At 33.8% G+C, this 23,414-nt stretch overlaps 1 protein-coding gene across 30 annotated transcripts in view; it reads left to right on the plus strand.

The window, feature by feature from the left end:
* LOC106867341 (rho GTPase-activating protein 39) overlaps positions 1 to 23,414 on the plus strand; it is a 439,467-nt gene that overhangs the window by 130,761 nt on the left and 285,292 nt on the right. For 15 of the 30 annotated variants that reach the window (XM_052966673.2, XM_089348438.1, XM_089348439.1 and 12 more), the window contains exon 3: positions 17,742 to 17,798. The exons of the other annotated variants lie outside the window; for them this stretch is intronic. In XM_052966673.2, the coding sequence (XP_052822633.1) occupies positions 17,742 to 17,798 (57 nt within the window). The remainder of the gene's footprint in view (positions 1 to 17,741; positions 17,799 to 23,414) is intronic. 30 annotated transcript variants of the gene reach the window in all.

A 23,414-nucleotide genomic window follows, 5' to 3' on the forward strand; every position in this document is an offset into this window, starting at 1 on the left:
TCACAATCAACATTTATTTCCTGTCTTACAGGTGTTCAATGTGGCCACCACCTGCAGCATGGGCAACATCAATGCGATAAGAGAATTCCTCCCAGATGCGTATCGGCATATTACGATCCACTGAGTCGATCGTTGTTGTTATTCAGTGCTTAAGGTCATCGAGGTTAATGGGTAGCGGTGGAACATAAACGTGGTCTTTTACATATCCCCACAAGAAAAAAATCACACACAGTGAAGTCTGGGGATCTCGCAGGCCAAGCACAAAGAGTAAGGTCTTGGGCACCAGGGAGGAATTCTCTTATTGCATTGATGTTGCTCATGCTGCAGGTGGTGGCCACATTGAACACCTGTAAGACTGGAAATAAATGTTGATTACGAGTAAATACTTGTGCCTTAGCTGGAGTTTTCAATTGCTTTTCCCAGTTAAAATATTGCGTAATGAAATCGGTTCATTCTTTTTGAATAACCCTGTAGTCTTTGGTTTATGATGGTAATTTCTTTTGTTTTTCATTTAAGTTTTATTTAATGTCCTCTTTGGACAACAGAACTTTGTATTGCTCTTTGTCAGTTTTTATGTATGGTAAGCAATTTTCCATGATTTAAGTTTATCTACTTTCTCTGGTTTAGAAAATTGACAGAATAATTATTGCAATTACCTTAATATGCTCAAAGCCTCTATTACATTGTTTCTATTAACTTTTGGTTTCATGATCTTTCTCCAAGTTTATTTTATTTCTTGAATAATTCTATTATATTTCTACCTCCCATCTTCGACTCCTTAATAACTTTGTCACTTAACCAACAAATATATTTTCTTATTTAGTAACTTTCCTGTTGTTGAAAGTTAGGGAAGAACACTTATTTCATCCCAACAACATATCTTTTATCTGCACATAACATCTTGACAACTTAGATTAATGTGTCGAAAGTAATTTCTTTCTTTATATAGAGTTTAAAATTATCCATATAAAGCAGATGGTTTATTTTCTCTTTGCTGCTTATTAATCTATATCCTGGTTTTGACCTGAGCATATTAGTTACGAGTATCTATGAAATATAAAGTGTGATGATGAATCTCTAAGGAAAATTTTCTTTTTTATTTTCATTTTTTTTATAATTGGTATGATGTCTGGTTTTGCAGACAAGTGTGATAACTTCATACTTTCATATGCTTCTCCAAAATTTGCATTAACCACCATTTCTTTTTGCTATTTTTTAAAACCATTGTATGTGAAATCTTATGCAAAGCTGCCTAATAATCTATATGGGCTGCCATGTTTCCTTTCCTCATTTTCACTTCTCCCAACTTTTAATGGTGTTTATATTGATGAAAAGTAGATAGCTTGTTCATGCACAAGATACTCGCCAACACTTTTCTTTTACATTTTTGCTCGTTTTTGAATATTTCATTCCAATTGATCTCCCTCTTCTAACACACACACACACACACACACAATATGAAAAAACACATGTCATTTGAGGTCAGCCTCGTCAATCGCTTTCATCATATAAATGGTAAACTTACTATTAGTTCCTAGTTCATTCTTATTTCTTCCCACTCTACTTTTTTGAACAAATGGCAGCTAAAAACTTGGCATCCAAGATTATTCGTTGTAACTTATTCCTTACATTACAATCCACTGTGTTTTAGCGTAAAACTGAGCTGATTGTCTTGATAATAAAATGATGGCTGGTGACAAGTAAGCTCTAATTGAGAAGACCTATGACCTGAAGCATCCCATCTATGGCCATCTTGTTTGCAGGCAGACTGTATAGAGCCTTACGTTATCTGTGTTTTCAGATAAGTGTGGGTGTGATTTGGTCTGCTAATTCTAACGGATCAGTCAGTCATGTAAAAGTCCCCAGTTTCTGACGATAATTTCTCACATTGACACTTTAGCATTTAAACTGCCCATATCAAGCCCAAATATTCTACCTGTTTTATGGTCACACTGGCCAGATCCAGCTTTTCACACCTACCCTACAATGTTGTTCTAAAAATAATCACATCATAGAAATCTCAAAGTTACAAGATAAATCTTTTCATCTTTCACTTGTTTCAATCATTGGACTGTGGCCATGCTGGGGCACTACCTTGAAGAATTTTTAGTCAAATAAATTAACTTCAGCACTTGTTTTTTTTTAAGCCTGGTACTTATTCTATAGGCCTCTTTTGCCAAACTGCTAAGTTACAGGGACATAAACAAACCAACACTGGTTGTCAAACAGTGGTGGGGCACAAACACACACACAATATACATACATACATATATATATATATATATATATATATATATATATACTGGGCTTCTTCCAATTTCTGTCTACTAAATCCACTCACAAGGTTTTGATTGGCCTAGGGTTATAGTAGAAGACACTTGCCCAAGATGCTATGTAGTAGGACTGAACCTGGAACCATGTGGTTAGGAAGCAAGCTTCTTACCACATAGCCAGTTTCCAAGCGAGGTAATATTTCCTCATGGCCAGACCTGATTTCATGAAAGACTGGAAACAAATGACACTGCTTGTGTGACAGTGACACTTGTTTACGACTGTCAAGCAGCAATGCCAGAGCAAGGATGTGTTTACACACACACACACACACACACACACACACACACACACACACACACACACACACACTCACACATGCATACATGCACACATATGCACAATCATACACAGACACACACACACACACACAGCTCTATTTTTCAGTTTCCAATCCACCCATAAGGCTTTGCTTGGCCTTGGGCTATAATAGAAGACACTTGCCCAAGGTGCCATGCAGTGGGACTGAACTCCAAACCACATGGTTGATAAGCAAACTTTTGAACCTCACAACCACACCTGCATCTAAGTGAATGTTATAATTGATGACTTCAGAACATCTGTCCTGGGCTAATCTCTTAAATAGCTATATGCTGGAGACAAATGACACTGCTTATGTGACAGGGATGCTTGTTTACAACTGTCAAGCAATGTCAAAACAAAGACATACACACACACACACACACACCAATTATTATTGCAGTTTCCATCTGCCAGATGTACTTTCAAGGCTTTGGTTGATTTGAGGCTGTAGCAAAGGACACTTGCCCAAAGTGCCTTGCAGTGGATCTGTCTAAATCCAATGTGGTTGTGAATGAAGCTTTTTTAACCATACATCAATTCCTGCATGTATCAATTACTAAATCACTTGGATATTAGATGAACATAAATAAATTAAATTTAAATTAAGGAAACATATAAATAAAATTCAATGAACATAGTTAAGTGAACATATCAAAACTTATCTTCACAAATCACTTGGACAGTAGATGAACATATGTAGCCAAGTGAACATATAAATAAAATCAGATGAAAATAGATGAGTAAACATGAATATAAAAACTTTTGCTCACAAATCACATGGGCATTAGATGAAAATAGTTTAGTGAACAAATGTGATAGGTAAGTGAACATGAATTAAAAAAAAAACACCTATGTCAACAAATCACTTTTTGTTTTCTATTTTTGGAAACGTTTTTCACCATTAACTCTTTTGATACCAACTCACCTTGATCACTCTGGGTTTATGAGACAGATTTCACATTTTAAGTTGATGTAAATTAAAACTTTCTATCAAATTCCTGTTTTAATTTATATTCCAAATTCCAGCTAAATAACATCAATAATTTTACTAAATTCTTGATGATTTTCAAAATAAATCGAAACAAAAACTGTATTTGAACAGAAATATGCTAACTAAAGGATGAAATTTTCATTTGGAAAGAAACAATAAAGAAAATAATTTGAAGATATTTGTAATTACCAGAAAAAGTAATGTTAAATTTGGTTTTATTTTAATCAATATTTGTGTCTTTGGTGTTGATTTAAAGACATCACTGACATAAATATATGTAACATTGTTCTGCAGGTGTCATTAACAGACATAGGGAAAAGATAGTTTTCTGTTATTTGTGACTTTCTTTGTAACATACTTCAGTTTATCAACAAAGCCATTTCATACTAAATTGCAAGGCACATAATAATTTCACATAGTTTAAAATTTTTTTCTCTGTTTTTGGAAGATAGTAAACTAGGTTTTTACCTGGCACACATTATCATCTCTTGGTTGCTCCACTAGATTAGTTACTTGTCAGTAATACTCTGATGGTTCAAAAAAAAATCTTTTTACTTTTTTTTTTTTTTGTTTTAAAAATTCAGCTACACATGTTTTTTTTCTCTGTCATTTACATTTTGTTCTTTTTCAAAAATTTGTTTTTAGAGAAAAAAAATGAATATATCTATTTCAAGATATATAAGTGAAGCTTTATTTTATGATTTTTTTTTTCTTTCCCCTATTTATTTCTGGATCAGGTTTATTAATTTGCTGAATTTTCTCTGTGCTGAAGATTGAAAAGAACCATGTAACAAACCTGTTGTGAAGGCAATCTTTAATTAAAAAGGTTATTCCAGATGTTAGGAAAAAACAAAACAAATGATAAGGAGAAAAACTGGAAACTTTTAACTTATCTTGTTGTAATAATGAAATTATCAATTATTTATTCTTCTTTAACCCTTTTGTTACTATATTTCTGTTGAAATACGCAGACTTTGTTTTGGTTAATTTTTGAAAATAATGAAGATATTTTGCAAAATAACTCAGTCATTATTAAGTTGAGTGTTTGAAACATAAATTAACATGAAATTTTGGTTGAAGATTTTAATTTAGATCACTTTAAAACATGAAATTTGTATCATAGAACAAAAGGTGGAGGGGGAGGGGCAAAAAAGTTTTAAAAAACATCAAACATTTTCTCCTAAAATATTGGGCTTACTTTAATAGTACCATTTCTGAAGTATGCTTATTAGATTTTTTAGATTTATCTCAACCACTGAGTTATCTATAGATTGTAAATCTTTGTAATATTAAATCTAATATTTGATTTTGGACAGTTTTGGTACCTGTTTAAATTTATTTGTTCTAACTGGAATAGTTTTACTCTTACTTCTACTTTTCATATTCTTACTGCATAAGCTTATAAGTTAAGCATTTAACCAATTTGAAAAGAACTTATCTGAGGCTGCCTCTGGTTCTGTGGTAGTAGTTCTTGTTTTAACCCTTTAGTGTTTAAACCGGCTATATCCAGCCCAAATATTCTACTCATTTTATGCTCAAACTGGCCAGAACCAGTATCTCTAACCTGTCCTGCAATGTCATTCTAAAAATAAACAATTACATCTTTCAAATCTTGAAGCTACTAGATAATACCAGAAATTTTTTAAAGTGTACATGAATAAGGATTACTTTTGACATTAATTTGAACACTAAAGGGTTAAAGTGACCTAAATTAAACCTTCCTTCATGTAAATTTATGTTCCAAGCACACCAGCTCAGTAACTACAAAGTTATTTTACTAAATTCTTCATTATTTTCAAATTTAATTGAAGCAAAAGCAGTGTATTTCCATAGAAATATGGTAACAAAAGGGTTAACCATTTTGATACCAACTCACCTGTGACCACTGCTGGTTCTGTAATAAAAGCTTGTGTCAAAGTTAAAACTTTCCATCAAAATTTTGTTTTAATTTATATTCCAAACAAGCTAAGTAATGTGAAACAAAAACTGTGTATTTAAATAGATTTAGGGTAACAAGAGGGTTAGAGTGACCTAAATTAAAATCTTCTATCAAAATTTTCTGTTATTTTACTTAATTACTAAGTTTTTCATTATTTCAAAATTAATTGAAATGGAAACTGTATTGAGACAGAAATATGGTAAGAAAAGGGTCAGACAAGTTTTGTACACAACATAGCTATCTTGCAGGGTGTAACATATTTTAATTCATAATTAACTGAAATCTTTGAATAATTATGCAAAGCTGTCTGTGTATGCAGCAACTCCTTACATCTCTTCAGGAAGATGCTTTGTTGCAAATTCAGAAAATGCTGTCTAGCCATTAAGTATTCATTAGTGTCCTTTATGCTGTAAATATATTCCACTCATACAAATAGATTTTCCTTTTCCAGTCATGAAGCTGTTTATCTTTATGAAAAATGGTGCATTATGGTTATTTTTATAGTGTAGTACTCTGTGGAAAGGAGTGAATGATAAAGTTAGTTATTTACAGCTTCAGCTGGATATAGATTACATTACTATGACAACTAATTAGTAACTGCTAGTCAGTTCCAATAAAATCTACATGCTAATATATTTTGGTATCTATTGAAAGTTAATGGTTGTTGTCCATTATTTCCCCCCATCAGATTTTATCAGAGAGATCTAAATTTTTTTAATCAAATTTTCTCTCATTCACTGTAATTCATAAATATAGACTTTTATATGGAGCAGGTGCTCTAATTTTATTTTAGAATTAGATAAGATGAATTAAATACAAATTGACATGCTAGCCTTGTTAGTTTCAGTTTCATTCGTAACAGACCTTTTCTTACAATGATTAAAGTAGGTCTTCTTTTTGACAACTTCATCTCATGATTTTCATATTTTGAAGATGATCTCTTAATACATTATTTTGCTTTTCAATGCTAGCACTGATGCTACTTGTTGCAGCAATGCTGGGGCTCTACTTTGAAGGGCTTAGTTGGAGAAAACAATGCCAGTACTTATTTTTTTAAAACCTGGCTTTTATTCTATTGTCCCTTTTGCCAAACCGCTAAGTTACAAGGATGTAAACAAACCAGTTCTGGTTGTCAAGTAGTGTGGAAACAAGAACAAAGACATGCACGTATATGTGCATGATTTCATATTCTATATATATATATGTGTGTGTGTGTGTGTGTGTATGTTAACTTTTACAAAGAAAAGGTTGACAGTGACTTCAAAGTTTTGGGTGCTTGCCTTCATCAGATAGTCTGATGAAGATGAGTTAACCAAAACTTTGTATCACTCTTAACCATTTCCCTGAAAAAGTTAATATACACTACTGAAAGTATTGAGTAATTTTTCAAAATGATGATGATGATTGATATATATGTGTATATGTGTATGGAAGTTCAGAGAGGTATTCTGTTGGCAACAAAAGGACTCTCTCTCAGATAGATTGAAATGTAGAATGTATGCTGCTTGTGCACAAACGACTATACTCCATGGTAGTGAGCCATGGACACTGAATGCAGAAGACGTGTAGACTGGAGAGAAACGAAGGCAACATCAGTGTGCAGGTACGACAAAGTGCAAGTGTATTGAGAGAAAAGTTGAGCATAAAAGGAATCAAATGTAGCATGCAAGAGAGAAGACTACACTGGTTTGGACATGTGATGCATATGAGTGAATGAAGACAGCTGCATAAAGAAGTGCTGATCACTGAAAGTGGATGGTACCTGTGGAAGAGGGAGACCCAGGAGGACATGGGATGAAGTGGTAAGAACTGATCTCTGGATGTTGGGCCTCATGGAGGAAATGACAATGGACTGAAATGTCTGGCAATATGAGGTTCTTGAGAAGACCTGCCCACATCAGCAAAAGTAAGTTCTAGAAGCGGTGTGTGTTCCATCTACACTTAACAAGAAAACTTCTCACACACCCTACCACAACAAACCAAACTACATCTCTACATCTCTTCCTCACATTTCTACTTCATGCTTTATGCTTATCTCCCATCCACCAATTCTGTCCTGTTGGCCCTATCTCACTGTATCATTGTTATCCTCTCAACCCTGCCCACTGACCTGTGTGTTCCACCCACACGTAACAAGAAAACCTACCCCAACAAACCAATCTATATCTCTACATCTCTTCTCTTCCTCACATTTCACCCTTCATACACTATGCCTACTTCTCACTCCCCAATCCTGTCCTCATGGTCCTGTTTCTCTGTATCATTGCTATCTGGTAGCCCCCACCCCACTCTATATATCTAGATCTTCATCACTCACTTCCCCTCCCCACTCTCTGATCACGCTTCTTCTGTAGAAACTCTGCCAAATCAGATTGGAGCCTGGTGTAGCCATCTGGTTCACTAGTCCTCAGTCAAATCATTCAACCCATGCTAGCATGGAAAGCGGACGTTAAACAATGATGATGAAAACTGTTCATTGCTTGAAAAATATTGGTCAAGTTTAATAAAATTTTAATATGTATTCAATGCATGAAGTGTCATTGTTGGGTCCAAGGCCTAATGAAGAGCCCTCCACAAGAGCTAGCTTAAAAAAGCCGCCTTATCTGGTGGCTTTTAAGCTCAAAATAATCAAAATAAGTCAAAATGATTACAGAAGTCTGGTGAAGACTTTTACCTAGCTGGCTCCTCTCGAATCATCCCACCCAAGCCAGCATGGAAGGTGGATGTTAAACAATGATGATATCTGTCTGTTATGGACTTCTGCACAATTTCCATGTACCAAATTTATTCACCTGGCATTGGTTGGTCCAGTGTTGAAGAAGACAGCTGTCCAAGGTGCTGCCCAGTAGGACTGAACCCCAAACCATGTGGTTGCAAATGTTCTTGTCTTTTGCTGTCTGTTTTGTTGACAAGAGTATTAATAATAATTAGTGCATCATTTTGGTTTATTTAGGAGTTGGTATGCTGATCTTCACTACTTCATTTATTGGTATTGTTATAATCAGTGTTTTTTTTAGCTTCCTTTGTGATGGAAGCATCAAGTATAATTTGAAGCAGATTTATAAGATTTTCAAGTATGAACTTTTGATACCAACCTGCCTGAGACCACCCTCATTCTATGATTCAAACTTCCTGTTTTAAGGTAATCATCATCATCATCATCATCATCATCATCATCATCGTTTAACGTCCCTTTTCCATGCTGGCAAAAGTCAGACAGTTTGACTGGGGACTGGCAAGCCAGGAGGCTGCACCAGGCTCCAATCTGATCAGGCAATCTTTCTACAGCTGGATGCCCTTCCTAATGCCAACCATTCCGAGAGTGTAGTGGGTGCTTTTTACATGCCACCGGCATGGGAGCCAGTCAGGTGGCACTGGCATCGGCCACATTCGGATGGTGCTTTTTACATGCCACTGGCACAGGAGCCAACTGGGGTGGGGGCTGGCATTGACCATGTTTGGATGGTGCTTTTTACGTGCCACCAGCACGGGGAGCCAGTCAGGTGGGTTAGTGATCTAAAGGAAAATTTCCCATCAAAATTTCATGTTAATTTATGTTCCAAACAACAACTTATGTTATATCACTATATTCATTATTTTCAAATTTCATTGAAATAAAGAGATTACATTGCAACAAAAATATAACAAAAGGGTTAATTCAGTGCTTATTTTAGAAATATTTTCTCAGCTCACAGACATACTCAATACCTTCTTTTAGTGAGTTTGTAGTGATGACTTCTGATCTCTTTGAATAAAGTGTCTTTGTCTTGACCTTACATATTATTTTCACCTGGTCCTTTCTCTGATGTCTCAGTTGCTTATTGCTTGAGAAGCAGATTCCTGATGCTAGTTACTAACAGACTAACTCATTAATCCTTTAGTATTCAGATTTCCCCTTCAAATGTAATGATTATTTATTCCCATTGATTTGAATTAGTCATGCATTACTTTGTGGCTTCGATACTTCAATGACGTGATTGCTAATTTTTAGAATAATATTGTAGGATAAGTGTGAGAAGCCAGATCTACCTTGTTCGAAGATAAAACAGGTAGACTATTTTGGCCAGATATGGCTGGTTTAAACACTAAAAGGGTTAAAGCTTTAAGATTAAGTATGTTGACATGAAAAAATGATATAAGCAGTTCTTTACTTAAATTCTCATTAGTTCTTCATCTTTTAACTTGACCCAACAGCATTGTGTCATTTAACCCCTTTTGTTTACCGTATGTCTATTGCAATACACAACCCTTTGTTTCAGTTAAATTTGAAAATAATGAAAAATTTAGTGAAAAAAGCTGATGTTTGGAACATAAACATGAAATTTTAATATAGAAGTCTTAAAATAGAATTTATATCATAGAACTAGGAGTGGTCTCAGTTCAGTTGGTATCAAGAGTTGAAATGTAATTCTGCAAATAGTATATACTCTGTTCTTCAGATTTCAAAATAAGCCATCACTGTTATCACCACTCCATCATCATCAATAATAATTAATCAGTCATTACAATAGTCAGTTGATTGATATAGCTGTAGTTGAGTGAATTTATTACAACTAACATATTTGAAAAGGGTCTGAAATTAATTTTTGGCAATCTTTTACTTTTTGTTCATAGTTTATTGTTGCCAGAAAAATGATTGGACTCTTTAAGTACTCTCGTTTAATTTGAACAAAGCATCGCCCAAAGTGAGGAAATAAAAGTGGAAGAGTTATACAAACTGATAGATTCCAAGTAATTATTTTGTTTTGTCTGTTTTGACGCTACTTCTTTTATTTTAGCAAAGGCTTGATTTAAAGAACAGAACAAATGCATAATAAAGTATGTCCTTAAATGAATTGCTAACCCATCAATTATTTACCAGACATTCTTTTGTTAAATTTAGAATGTGAATGTAATATTAATGATGTAAATATTTAAATGGATAGATCTTATTTTTTTATTTTTAATATTTAAGTGAAGTTTAATTCAGCTCTTGAGTCATTTCTTTTCAGAATTTTCATATCAGACATAGTTGATATGAAATGAAATATGTTTAATTTGTGTTTTTATGGGTTATCAGTTTCTTGCTAGTTTTAAATATCTACATAGGAAAGTCTGGTTTCTTTGGTCTTCTTTGTAGTTGAAATTCTTTTTAGTCCAGATATAAATAGTTGTTGATGTGGGAAGATTTACAAGAAACTGTCAGTAGTGAATTTGAATGGGTTAGGTTTTTATATCATCATCATCATCATCATCGTTTAACGTCCGCTTTCCATGCTAGCATGGGTTGGACGATTTGACTGAGGACTGGTGAAACCGGATGGCAACACCAGGCTCCAGTCTAATTTGGCAGAGTTTCTACAGCTGGATGCCCTTCCTAACGCCAACCACTCGGAGAGTGTAGTGGGTGCTTTTACGTGTCACCTGCACGAAAACGGCCACGCTCGAAATGGTGTCTTTTATGTGCCACCCGCACAAGCCAGTCCAGGGGCACTGGCAGAGAGAGAGAGAGAGAGATTGGTCCCAACATGTTCAAGCCATGTGGTTAAGAAGTTTGTTTCCTAACCACCTAGTTTCAGGTTCAGTCCTTGTGCATAACACTTTGGGTAAGTGCCTTCTATTATGGCCCTGAGTTGACCAAAGCCTTGTGAATGGATTTAGTAAACAGAAACCAAAAGAAGTCTGTTGTGTGTGTATGTATATATGTGTCTATATATGTGTGTGTGTGTTTGTTTGCATCTCCTTGATATTGTGCAATAGTTGTAAATGAGTGTCACTGTCATACAAACGGTGTCCTTTGTTTCAATTCTTGTGTGAAAACATGTCTGCCTATGGGGCAATATTATCTTATTTGGAAACAAATGAAGGCTGGTGACAATTATGATATCTTGTTATAAAAAATTTGCCTCACTGAATTCCATCCAACTCATACAATTATGGAAAAGTAGATGTTAAAACAATGATGATGATAGTATTTCGGTTACTTTAATATAGTAGCAATGACAGTTTCAGCTTACTTAAAAAGAACCTTCCAACCCCAGCCCCAGCAGCCATGTTGAGGGGATATTTCTGATGGTGTTACATTGGCAATTAATTCAAAGAAAAATTACATTAATTTTCATAGCTGAAGGGAATTTGATATGATAGTTTCTACTTATGTATGTGACTACAATAAATTCCCATAATTAACTTCAAATTTTAGCGCCATATCCCAGAAAGTGGGAAGAGTTGAAGGCTGTGTTATTTTCCATTGAAATCATTGTGCCTGAATATCAGATGAAAATCATCTTCATCTGACTAAGTTTTTCAAATATGTTTGACTACCAGAAGAAAAGGTGGCTGTAGAAACCATGGCAAAGACGGCATTGAAGCTTGATGATGTCTTGTGGCTCACTGGATTCAGTCAAGCCATCCAAGTCATGCCAACATGAAAGATGAACATTAAAAAAGGATGTTAGTGTATATTGTTTCCTAATTAGTTAAGAGTCAAAATAATAAGAAAAATAACTGTACAGATATGAAACCTTGTTAGTGGTGGTTTCTGTTCATGAATTAAAATATTGATTCGGTTATACATACCCAATCGAACAATGTTGTAATTTGTCTGAAATCAATAATCTCTTTGCTTGTGTTTGCCACCATTTCAGTAAAAAGATTCATAATGCTCTATAGATGAAGTTATTGAATTTTATTGTTAAATTTCTCTTCTTTTTCTCTTGTATATAATTCCTTTTCAGTCTGTAATGTCAGATTGATTACTTTTGTTGCTTCAACGCTGCTCATGCTTTTTTATTTACTTTCTAATTATTTTTAAGTAAACAGAAAAAAAAAAAAAAATCACTTTATATTAGTATTTTTTTTTCTTGGTCTTCAACAAGATTGATTTCATATGTTTGTTGTATATTTTTCTAAAGACTAGACACTTGGTGGTAGGTGGGTGGGAATCTAGATGTCTCACCAATTTGTTGAGCCTTACTTTATGTAAATCAAAATCTTAAGGAAATCAAAAAGAAGGAATACAGTCAGGAAAAATAAATAAATAAATGGAAGATGCTTATTTCTATAATTTTTAAAATTTTAAATGGTTCAGTAAAAAAGATGGAAAATTTAATATATATCTTAATTTGCTTATTTCAGTGATCAAAAAATTATTTCAGTTGAATTAATGAACCAATTTATTTTGTTAGCCTCTCCTTGATTTCCAGTTTACATTACATTTTATTTTGATATCTAATGAAGGTGACAGAAATGGTAGGGCACCGGACATAATACATGCAGTATTTACTTGCATCACCTTATGCCTTGAGTTCAAATCTCACTGAGGTCTACTTTATTTTTCATCCTTCTGGGGTTGATAAAATAAGTACCAGTCAAGTGAATTCAGTGTAATACTTTCCCAAAATTTGTCTTGTGCTGAATGTTAGAAACCCTTAATTTGCCATTTGATGTAATACCCCAATTAAACTTGCCCAACTCATTACTGACATATACAGTCACTATTAGTAACAAAAAAAATGTGTTATAAATTTCTTTTATCATTTATGTACTTTATATATTTCATTCTTTCATTGAGGATGTATTTAGCATTTGTTACTTATATTCCAATTTTCTTGTAAGGAGGTGGCCAAAATACATCTTGTTATTTATCTAATTTCATTTAAAAGTAGTATTCACCACTACATCTGCATGGGGACTCCCAGTTCTGCTGCCAGCTTGAGACTGTTCATTATCAAAGATGAGTTGCCTAGCCATGAGAATTGTTCTGTCACCTACTTTGCTAATTCCCTGTCATATATATATATATATATATATCTCAGTGGTGAAGGGTGGCTAGGAAACTAGGGCATGCAGTCCACCCACCTCCATTGAGGTTGGGTAGGGTTCTGAGTGTCCCACTCTCCCCTGTTTTCTGTGAAAAGTGTAGTATTATACATGCTTTGAGAATGTGGGGCGTCTGAAAATGAAAATAGTTATCCTCCCTCCCCCTATGATGCACCGTTTTGAAGTAGTAAGACACGAGAAACATACATATGACTTTGGCCAATCACAGTAATTTCCCTTTGTTTAACAGTCATTTTCATAGCATTTTTTCGATGGCCAGATAACTGAAGAGATGGCGGTGTGGGTTTTCGCCCCGACATCCGAAATTCAGAGTTTTATCATGGCTACCGAATAATTGTCACATGTTATTTACAGACCTATATATATGTGTGTGTGTGTGTGTGTGTGTGTGTGTGTGTGTGTGTGTGTGTGTCTTTGTGTCTGTGTTTGTCCTTCACCAACACTTGACAACTGGTGGTGGTGTGTTTACGTACCTGTAACTTAGCAGTTTGGCACGAAAGACCAAAAGAATAAGCACCAGTCTTTAAAAAAACTTCTAGGATAGATTCATTAGACTAAAAATTATTTAGGGTGGTGCCCCAGCATGGCCACAATCTACTGATCGTGTACTCTTTGATACTGAATAATCATATGAAATATATCAGAAAGCAATAAAACAAACTTGTAAATTGACTAAATATGCATTTCTTGTCTAAATCTGTCCGACTATGGGGAAAGCCTCAGGAAAGTCACTCACTTGAAGAGAAAAAAAGTTGACAGTTTGTCTGCTGGCTTAACATGGCTGAAAGGCAAACTGTCAAATATCTGCTTTCCCTGTCTTGGTCACTGCTCTTTACTATGACTGAAAGCAGGTAGTCAAAAATTTGGCTTCTGCTGACAACTTAACAGGGCTCAGAAGCAAGCAGTAAAATATCTTTCTTTTGCCTTTCTTTCTCTTGACCACTTTATACTAAGAAATGAAAGAATGTAAAATAAAAGTAAATGTGACTACAATGAATCTAGTGAAAATTATCAATAATCAAATTATCAATATATTACACAAAAATTATTTATCGTGGAAAAGTAGTAAGGCATGCATTGCATGTATAAACTCTTCACCCCTGATATATATATATATATATATATATATATATATATATATATATATATATATAAAATGGTGGTAAGTGCAAGTGTTCTGTAATATTTTTTAGCTTATAAAAGAAATTTTTTTTGTGACATTATGATAAAAACCTCAAAGAAGTTTTTAGTTCAGTTCCTTTTGGGTATTTATATATAAATAGCTGTGTGTGTGTGTGCATGTGTGTGTATATATATGCACCTACTCACAAATTGTGTTGAATGAAAGCGTCAGTGGAAACGTTATGAGGAGCAGAATCTATTCTCTAATGTTTTACATCTGCTTCTAAATAGTGCATGTTTCACATGTCATTTCCTTTTAGCGTTTTTCTTTAATATTGATATAGCTTTATTTAAATACTCAGTCAACTGTCTCTTTTTGAGTTGAACATTTACTATTTCAATCCAGACATATAAAGATTGCCTCGGCTTTGATCTTTCCTGATAGGTCATTTTTGTTCACTCTATCATAAACTCACTCGAGTTTCACTGTCTTTAAGCCTGTCAACAACAATGATTGCTTTATTCATTCCTATGTTCAGTTACACATTTAATTTTGCTCTATATGCTGCAAAACCTTTGTAGTTATTCAGTTATTTTATTTTTGTAGAAATATATTTTTGTCACGAATGGAGCATGACCTACTCTTTATATTCAGAAAATTCCATTTCTATGAGTAATGATTATTTAAGCAACCTCTACTTTTGAAAGATAGTGTATGATAGTAGATGCTATCTTCGACTATCATAATTGTTATGGTTGCAGTTGTTGAATAGGCCTAATTAGTTTTGCTTGAGCAGTTGTTTGGTAGAAGGAGTGTTGATTAAACATTTGACGATAAACCACAAACTGAATTTGCTTGTTTTGGCTATAGTTGTTGTTTCTTTTTTTCTTCTTTGCATCATGTAGCATTACAACTCACCTTTATACAAGGACTTCACAGTGTAATTGACTTGTTTTTGTGTTAACTTGCTGTGCTGACTTCAAGACTTCATTATTTTGGCTTGGAGAGGGATGGATCTCTATCTGATTATAAACAACATGCAACATGAAAAGGAAATCTTCAAGTTGGGTTCCTACAACCAAATAACCAAATAACCAAATATACAACACTATTTTACACATTTTAGAACATCAACATTTCCATGGAACAACTCATATTAATATCAGTTTGTCTATATTTTATTCCTGTATTAAATACTGTAACAGCTTAGGGTTCAAGGGTCCACATTTTTTCATTACCTTGCCAATAATCTCAGAGGTCCATGGGGTATAGATGTGACTGTGTTCAAAGGATTTTTATTTGAGATACCAGATGAAACCACACCATGACATGAAACAAGGAAGGGTAGATTTGTCCAATTCACTGCTACATTGGAACCAAATCCAAAGAGAGTGCTGGGAAGTGAGTTTGAAATAAACCAACTGATGCACTAATTGTGGTGCCTTGGCACGGCCATAGCCTCTGGTTGAAACCAATAAAAGATAGTGTTTGATTCTTATAACCATCCTGAGTCCATTCTAATTTCTAACATATCTTTTTTTATCCCCTTTTTTTCCCCCAACAACACTTTTCTTTCCATTGCCTTCTATTCTGACAATCAACTTGACCACCTGCCATTACTTTTCCACCTGTTCACCATATTGTCGTTTAGTGAACTTTTATAACCTGTTCAGTATAGACATCTTGCTGAATCTACATAATATTTCTGTCATTTTAAAATGTCCTATCATCATCATTCCATGCAACACAAACCCTAACACTTCCCCATCACAATTTCTAAGACAATCTGATATTTAAGATATTATTCAAAGGTATTTTTGCTTTGTACTAGAACCTACTTTTCCACTGCATTTCCTGTTGTAAATTGTCTAGCACAGTGTTTTTCAACCCCCCCCCCCCCACTTTTTTTTAAAACCCCTGGACTCCTTTAAATCTTGTCTTATTTGGATGGACCTTCATAACCAGTCAATGTTTTGAAAAAACATCACATATTTTTATAATTAAATATTGTTAGGAATTGTATAAAAAATATGTTGTGTATTGTAGAAGTATAACTAATTTATTGCTGATAAATTCTAACGACAAAATCTTATATGAACCCTCAAATGTCCTAAGGACCCTGGTTGAGAATCGTTGGTCTAACATATAAAAATACAGAAGAATTTATGGATAGATTCAACAGAAAAGTGAAATGTATCTTTTATACATTCAAATAAATGGAATGTGGCGAATGAAAATGTCTTGTATCACTTAAAGGATTCTGTCACTTTTGAAGAACTTCATTCAGGCTGCTGTCTTAGTACTAAGTCTGTTGTCATCTAAGACTATGGCCTGGATATGTGTATCTGTTGGTATTGTTTTACATGCCAAGAAAGATATGGATGTCTTAGTTTCTCATTTTCACCCTGTCAGATTTTTAAGATTTCGTGCATATGTATGCTTCTTCATTGGCTAAAAATAACCTTATTTGCATAAAACTCAACAATTCATTTTATATATTCATATGCTTTATTTTTATTTCTTTTCTCTATGATGGTTGTCTGTCTTAAAAATAAAATAAAAATAACTCACAAAATAACATATATATATATGTGTATATATGTATGAATCTGTTGAAAGAAATATTAAAAAGATCATAAAATGCCTTTAAGGGATTTTTTGTTTTTAAATCTTAAACTTGCTAAATTTTTTTTTAAGGCGCATGTTAAAAGATAAATTTATCATTTTACATTTGAAAATAAGTAAAAATATTGGAAATAAGAAAACCATATCACAATTATGATCTTTATTTCATGTAAGAATTGAATAAATTCTGAATGCTTTCATTTTTTTTTTATTTCAAGTTGTATACAATAATTTAGTTTTACTTTTGTTGCTTATTATTATTATTATTATCATTATTATTATTATTGTTGTTGTTGTTAGCAAACTGGCAGAATTATTAGTGTTCCAAACAAAATGCTTTATGGCATTTTTTCCAGTTCTTTATGATCTGAGTTCAAATTCTGCTGAAGCCATCCTTGCCTTTCATCCCTTTGGGGTCAATAAAAGAAAGTACCAGTCAAGTACTGGGGTTGCTGTAATTGACTTGCCCCCACCTCTCTAAATTGCTGGCCTTGTGCCTATAGTAGAAACTATTATTATTATTATTATTATTATTATTATTATTATTATTATTATCATCGACCGTTCAGTTATTTATGATAACATTTCATTTACATTTTTCTTTTTAGCTTTACTTCATCATCAGCTGAATCTTCACAGTTATCTGACTCTTCAACATCATCCAGGTTTTCTCACTACTTTGTTTATTTGTCAACTGTTCCACTGTTTACACCCCCACTCCACCCAAACACCCTCCCACCTCCCATTGCTACCTTTCCAAATCCTATCGTTTATTTTGTGTTTGTTGTATGATTAGTTCCAACCACACTGTTAATTACTACATTCTTCGCCAGAGTTCTTTTATATTCAGAATATAAACAACAGAATTCGAGCAAAGTTGTCTGCTTGTTTGATATTTTCTTTTTTTATTGCTCTTTTTTTCTTCTGTTTTTGTTTTTGCATTTTTTGCTTTGTTCTTTTCTGTGTATTTATCTTTAGTTTTAGACCTTGTATACTTTGATCAAAGTGAATTTTAAAACAGAGAACTTACTCATTTTCTTTTCCAAATACTAATTAAAAAATATAGTGTCTCGGCTTCATGTTTGAGATTGTTTTAACGCATTGTTTAACTTCAATGTCTTTGCTCTGTGTGTATGTGTGTGTGTTTTGCAGACAAGACAGTTTACAATTTCTGAATGTTGTTACATGTGCTTCTTCTTGGTCTTCAGTTTAAATAATGTCTCTTGGATATTGTCTAACTGTTGTGGTGCAGTAGATCAATTGAAATCAAAAATATTCCTACCTTCATATGTCTTTTTTCTCTCTAATCATAAAATATTACTATATTTAGATAGATATGCAATAATTACTGTATCTATGCACCACATGGAAGAGAAGTAGCAGTTTGAGAATTTTATATTTTGAAGTTAGATGTTAAATATTTTTTCCATTAAAATATATCATCACCATCATCATCATTTAATATTCATGTTCTATACTGGCATCAGTTTGACTGGAATCAACAGATCCAAAGACTATATCATACTCCAGTGTCGGCTTTGGCATGATTTCTATGGCTGGATACCCTTTCAAACACTAACTATTTTACAGCATTTACTGGCTGCTCTTTTCATGGCACCAGCACAAGAGAGGTCACCATGTAGTCTACAAGTCTAAGATTCTCTTGGACTAAGTGAAGAAGCAGTGCAGAGATATATGGCTTCATGTTACGGGATGAGGGGTTAAAGTAAGAAAGAAGTGGCCAGAACAGAGCAGGTGTCTTGTTGGAGAGGAGCTACATGGCTATTCGCATGACTGAAAAGAGGGTGGGAATGGATGAAGTGGAACTGGAAAGAGATAAACATAGTGGTGATAAAGTGTCATAGCACAGTGAGTAGCAGAGATGAGATAACAAAAAGTGTGGGTGGATAGAGTGATAGAGTGTATGGAATTTCTCTGCGTGTGTGTGTGTGTGTGTGTATTTTATATGTGCATGTATGTATTTGTGCTTTTATTTGTATGTATATATGCATGCATATATGTGTGTGTGTATATCGTTTAACGTCCGCTTGTGTTTATGAATGTATGTGTATTTGTGTTTGTGTGTGTATACAAGGCAATGTGTATATACATATATAAATACACACATAATGTACTGTCATAGCTGTATATTTAACATGTTTACAGCCACTTGGTTTGGGTTCAGTGTCACTTTGCGAAGGAACCCATCTGGGTGATGAAATACATGTGAAGTGAAGTGGCCACCATGGTACGTAGATTGGCTGGGGTGGATTGATGAGAGTGTGATGATGGGGAAGTAGATGTGTGTGTGTTTGTGGATAGAATGCTGAAAGTATGGGGATAAGTCCACTATTCAAACAAAGGTTACCCTCTATTGTTGGACTTGTGTCAAGTATATATATATATATATATATATACATATATATATATATATATGTGTGTGTGTTTAAAATATATCTCCTCTACTGCAAGACACCTATTTCTGTCCCTCTGTTCATATGCTAACTTTTCACCACCTGGCACCAAGCCATTGCCTTCAATGCTACTCCCCCAGGGCAGTTGATGAGTCTTGTCTTGAGATTTACTTGGTAATCTCACTGCTGCCTGTGCCACATAAACAGCACCCAGCAGACACTGCAAAGTGGTTGGCATTAGGAAGGGCATCCAGCCATAGAAACCATTCCAAATCAGACAGTAGAGCTTGGTGTAGTCTTCTGACTTGCCAACTCATGCCAGCATAGAAAATGGACATTAAATGATGGTAGTGCTGGATAACATGTATATGTTTGAATATATTTTGTGAACACTTGTGTGTGTTTTTGGATGTAGGTGATCAGATAATTTAAGATTAATCCATAAATCTTTTGGGTGTATGCCAACTGTTAACTGGAAGTTAAAGATATCAGTAACTTGTCGAGGGAATGATGAGGGAGATTTCTGGTGAAAATATAATCTCTAATTTAGAGTTTAATGTAATTGGAGGAGTTACCCTCTAAAAAAAAAAAAAAGTCTAAGTTATGGATTTTTAGCACCAAAAACAGTTTAATTTCTTTTTTTCTGCTTGTTAACTTTGTTGGTGAAGCTTATTCTGCAACAGCATGTTTGAAAAGAAAGGAAAAAAGAAAGTGTTAAAAACATTTCTATTATTCGGAACTGCAAACAAAAACTGTTTGACATTTGAAACTGCTCCCATCTAGTAATTATTTCCTGCATCTGTAGTGCACTGGTTTCGTTGTTTTCTGTCATGTTTAGTCACACTAAACACGGCTAATCATGTTACCGTATCACTAGTGTGTAATAGTTATTACTATGGAGTGGATATGATGCTGTTGTCAGTTTGTCTTGATGTTTTTATGTTTGCATACTTTTTTTAATTGTGTTGTGTATTTCTTGTTGTCAAACAGTGCAAACTTATTGGATTAAGCGATGGAATGTGTCTTTGTGTGTCTTGGCAGTAATTAGTAGTATTAGCCTGCATGCAGTAGTGCATCTCTGTTGTTGAGTAGACTGTTATTGTTTGCCATTTCATGTATGTTAACCTTACATTCATTGCATGTGTATATGCACACATACACACACACACACAGTGTGTGTGTGTATATATATAATATTTAAAATATTCTGTTTTCATACAGCATCTTAGTTGCATGGTTTGTTTGAATTGCCCCTAAAATTAAAAATAATAAAAATAAAAATAAACAAAAATGGTTTGTTTTTGCATTGAAATTGTCTCAGGATGTATATTGTAGGGAGATTGGAATTTATGAATTAAAACGAAAACAGTTTCTGGTTCAATATTATCTCAGTTTTAAAAACAAACACACAGGCACAACAACTATGTATACATCTGGTTATGTATGAGTATTTGTAATTGGGTGTGTACAGCACGAGATACATCGCATCATTGATATATATATATATATATATATATATAATTTATAATCATAAATATATAGGGATTGACAGTAACCTGCTTCTCCAACATACTGAGAATTCAGAAATAGCAGTCAAAGAACTACTGATTTCAAAACTACAAATTATTACTCCAGATTGATAGCGATATTTTTGATACACACAGAACAAAAAACAATAGAGAAGAGTAAAAAACACTTGCCTTTAGTTAATTTAGTACAATTGTTTCACAGTTAAGAGTACATAATACTCTATTCTGATCTTCAGCTAAATATTCTAATAAATTTGTTAATGTCTAAATAACTCACGTTAATTTTGACCATGTGAACATCAATACCACGTGAAGAAGACGTTAAGAAATTTATCGGCCAGTAAGTTCAAAACCTCTTGCCCTAATGAATTTCAATTCAGCGTGTATCAGAAATAGTTCCGTTTAGGAAAGAGACTCGTACGAATTCCTGCGGTATAACCATCCACCTTGGAGTTATTGTTAAAATATAGATATGCAGGGCAGGGAATCATCAATTAGTAATAAAATTAATAACTAACAATTCTGCCGGGTAGCTCAGTATGAGCTGCCCTGCATATCTATCTATATATATATATATATATATATATATATATATATATATATAAAAGCAAAGTTTGGGTTAGTTAAAATATGTTTGTGACGTATTTCAACTGCTAAAAGGCAAATTCAGTTACCATGGAGAACAAACAATTCCCTCTTGCACCACACCTGCATACTTGTGTTTCCCGTTATTACTGTACTTTTAAAATGTCCCATTGTTAGTTGCTTCACAGCTGAATGAGAATATCTGCATCATAGACAACTCTAAGCAAGTAAGCAATACATATCAAAGGGCAGTGTATGTCAGAATTGGTAGAGCGCCAGCCCTATATTTCAGATACCATTGAGGACCACTTTGTGTCTTTTACCTCTGGGTTTCATAAAATAAGTATCTTTATTATACTGAGTCAGTTGAATGGATTCTGCCCTCCACTTTAAATATGACATTAGATGAATAACATTAGCCTTGTGCCAAGACATCAAACTGCTGTCTTCCTATGTATATCTGTCCATATATGATATATGCACAGTATGCCTGAATGGTTAAGAAACTTGCTTTACAACTATAAGGTCCTGGGTGCAAATTGTTCTCTGTGACATCTTGCACAAATTGTTATTTTTTTTCTCTATCTTTGAGTTAACTCATAACTTGTGAAACTGATTTGATGGAAACTATACAGAAACCTTTTGGTTGGGTTGAACTTGTAATTCAAAAGGTACAACTTTGCTACATTCTGTAGCTCAATGATTTTGTATGAGTAACTTTGCATTAATATATACCGTTGGAATACTCAGCCACATGTTAATTCAGAGGTAGGAAATTCAGATGATTGAACAATTGAATCTTACTTGTTGGATGTGGGTGATACACCATTGTGTGTGTGTGTGTGTGTGTGTGTGTGTGTGTGTGTGTGTGTGTGTGTGTGTGTGTATAGCTATGTATGTGTACATATGTATATGTAGTTGTGTGTGTATATGTATTTATGTGTATATATATATATGTATATATGTAAATTTATGTGTGTATATATGTGTACTTGTGTATATGTATACATGTGAATGTGTGTATGTATGTATTTGTATATGTGTGTGTGCATATATATATATATATATATATATATATAGATGTGTGTGTGTGTATGTATGTCACACACACACACATCATCATCATCATCATCATCAGAAAGTACAGTGCAGTTTCCATGGGGAATAGAAATTCCATTTTTTGGACAAAAACATCTATGTTTGAGAAACTGGCAGCAACTGGCCCAAACAAAGAGGCTGTAAAATTCTGCTGTCTTTTATTTCCCACTTATCAACTTTTCTTGGAAGAAGGGCTCTGTCTGAAATGTCCAGTTTTCCACTCACCATGGCACCAGTCCTGGAACAAGGTGATGACTTGTATGCAGGAAAATCTAGAGAGGGTTTATGTAAACTTCTACGTCCTTTTAGAGTTTTAAAAATATCTTATTGTCAGCAGAGATATGTTAATTAGAACTAGTATTTAGATAGATTGGTGCAAGTAAGTTATTATGTCACATGCACTTTGATCCCTTATCTGAGATAAAGATTTGAACTAATTGTCTATTACAAATTTGGGTATTGTAATCTGAGTATCGAAGAGTTGTTCATTACAGATATTTTTACTGTGTGATAATTGTTCTCATCCTTGTTGATTTAATGGAATTTTTCTTAAATGGAAACAAATTAAATCACTAAAGTTAAAAGTTCAAACCCAGCTAAACCCAATCCATTGAGATTTCTCTCTCACTCTCTCTGCATGTCATAGTCAGCTTTT

This window comes from Octopus bimaculoides, chromosome 3, assembly GCF_046866305.1.
Source record: "Octopus bimaculoides isolate indiv1 chromosome 3, ASM4686630v1, whole genome shotgun sequence".
In the NCBI taxonomy this organism is placed as follows: domain Eukaryota; kingdom Metazoa; phylum Mollusca; class Cephalopoda; order Octopoda; family Octopodidae; genus Octopus; species Octopus bimaculoides.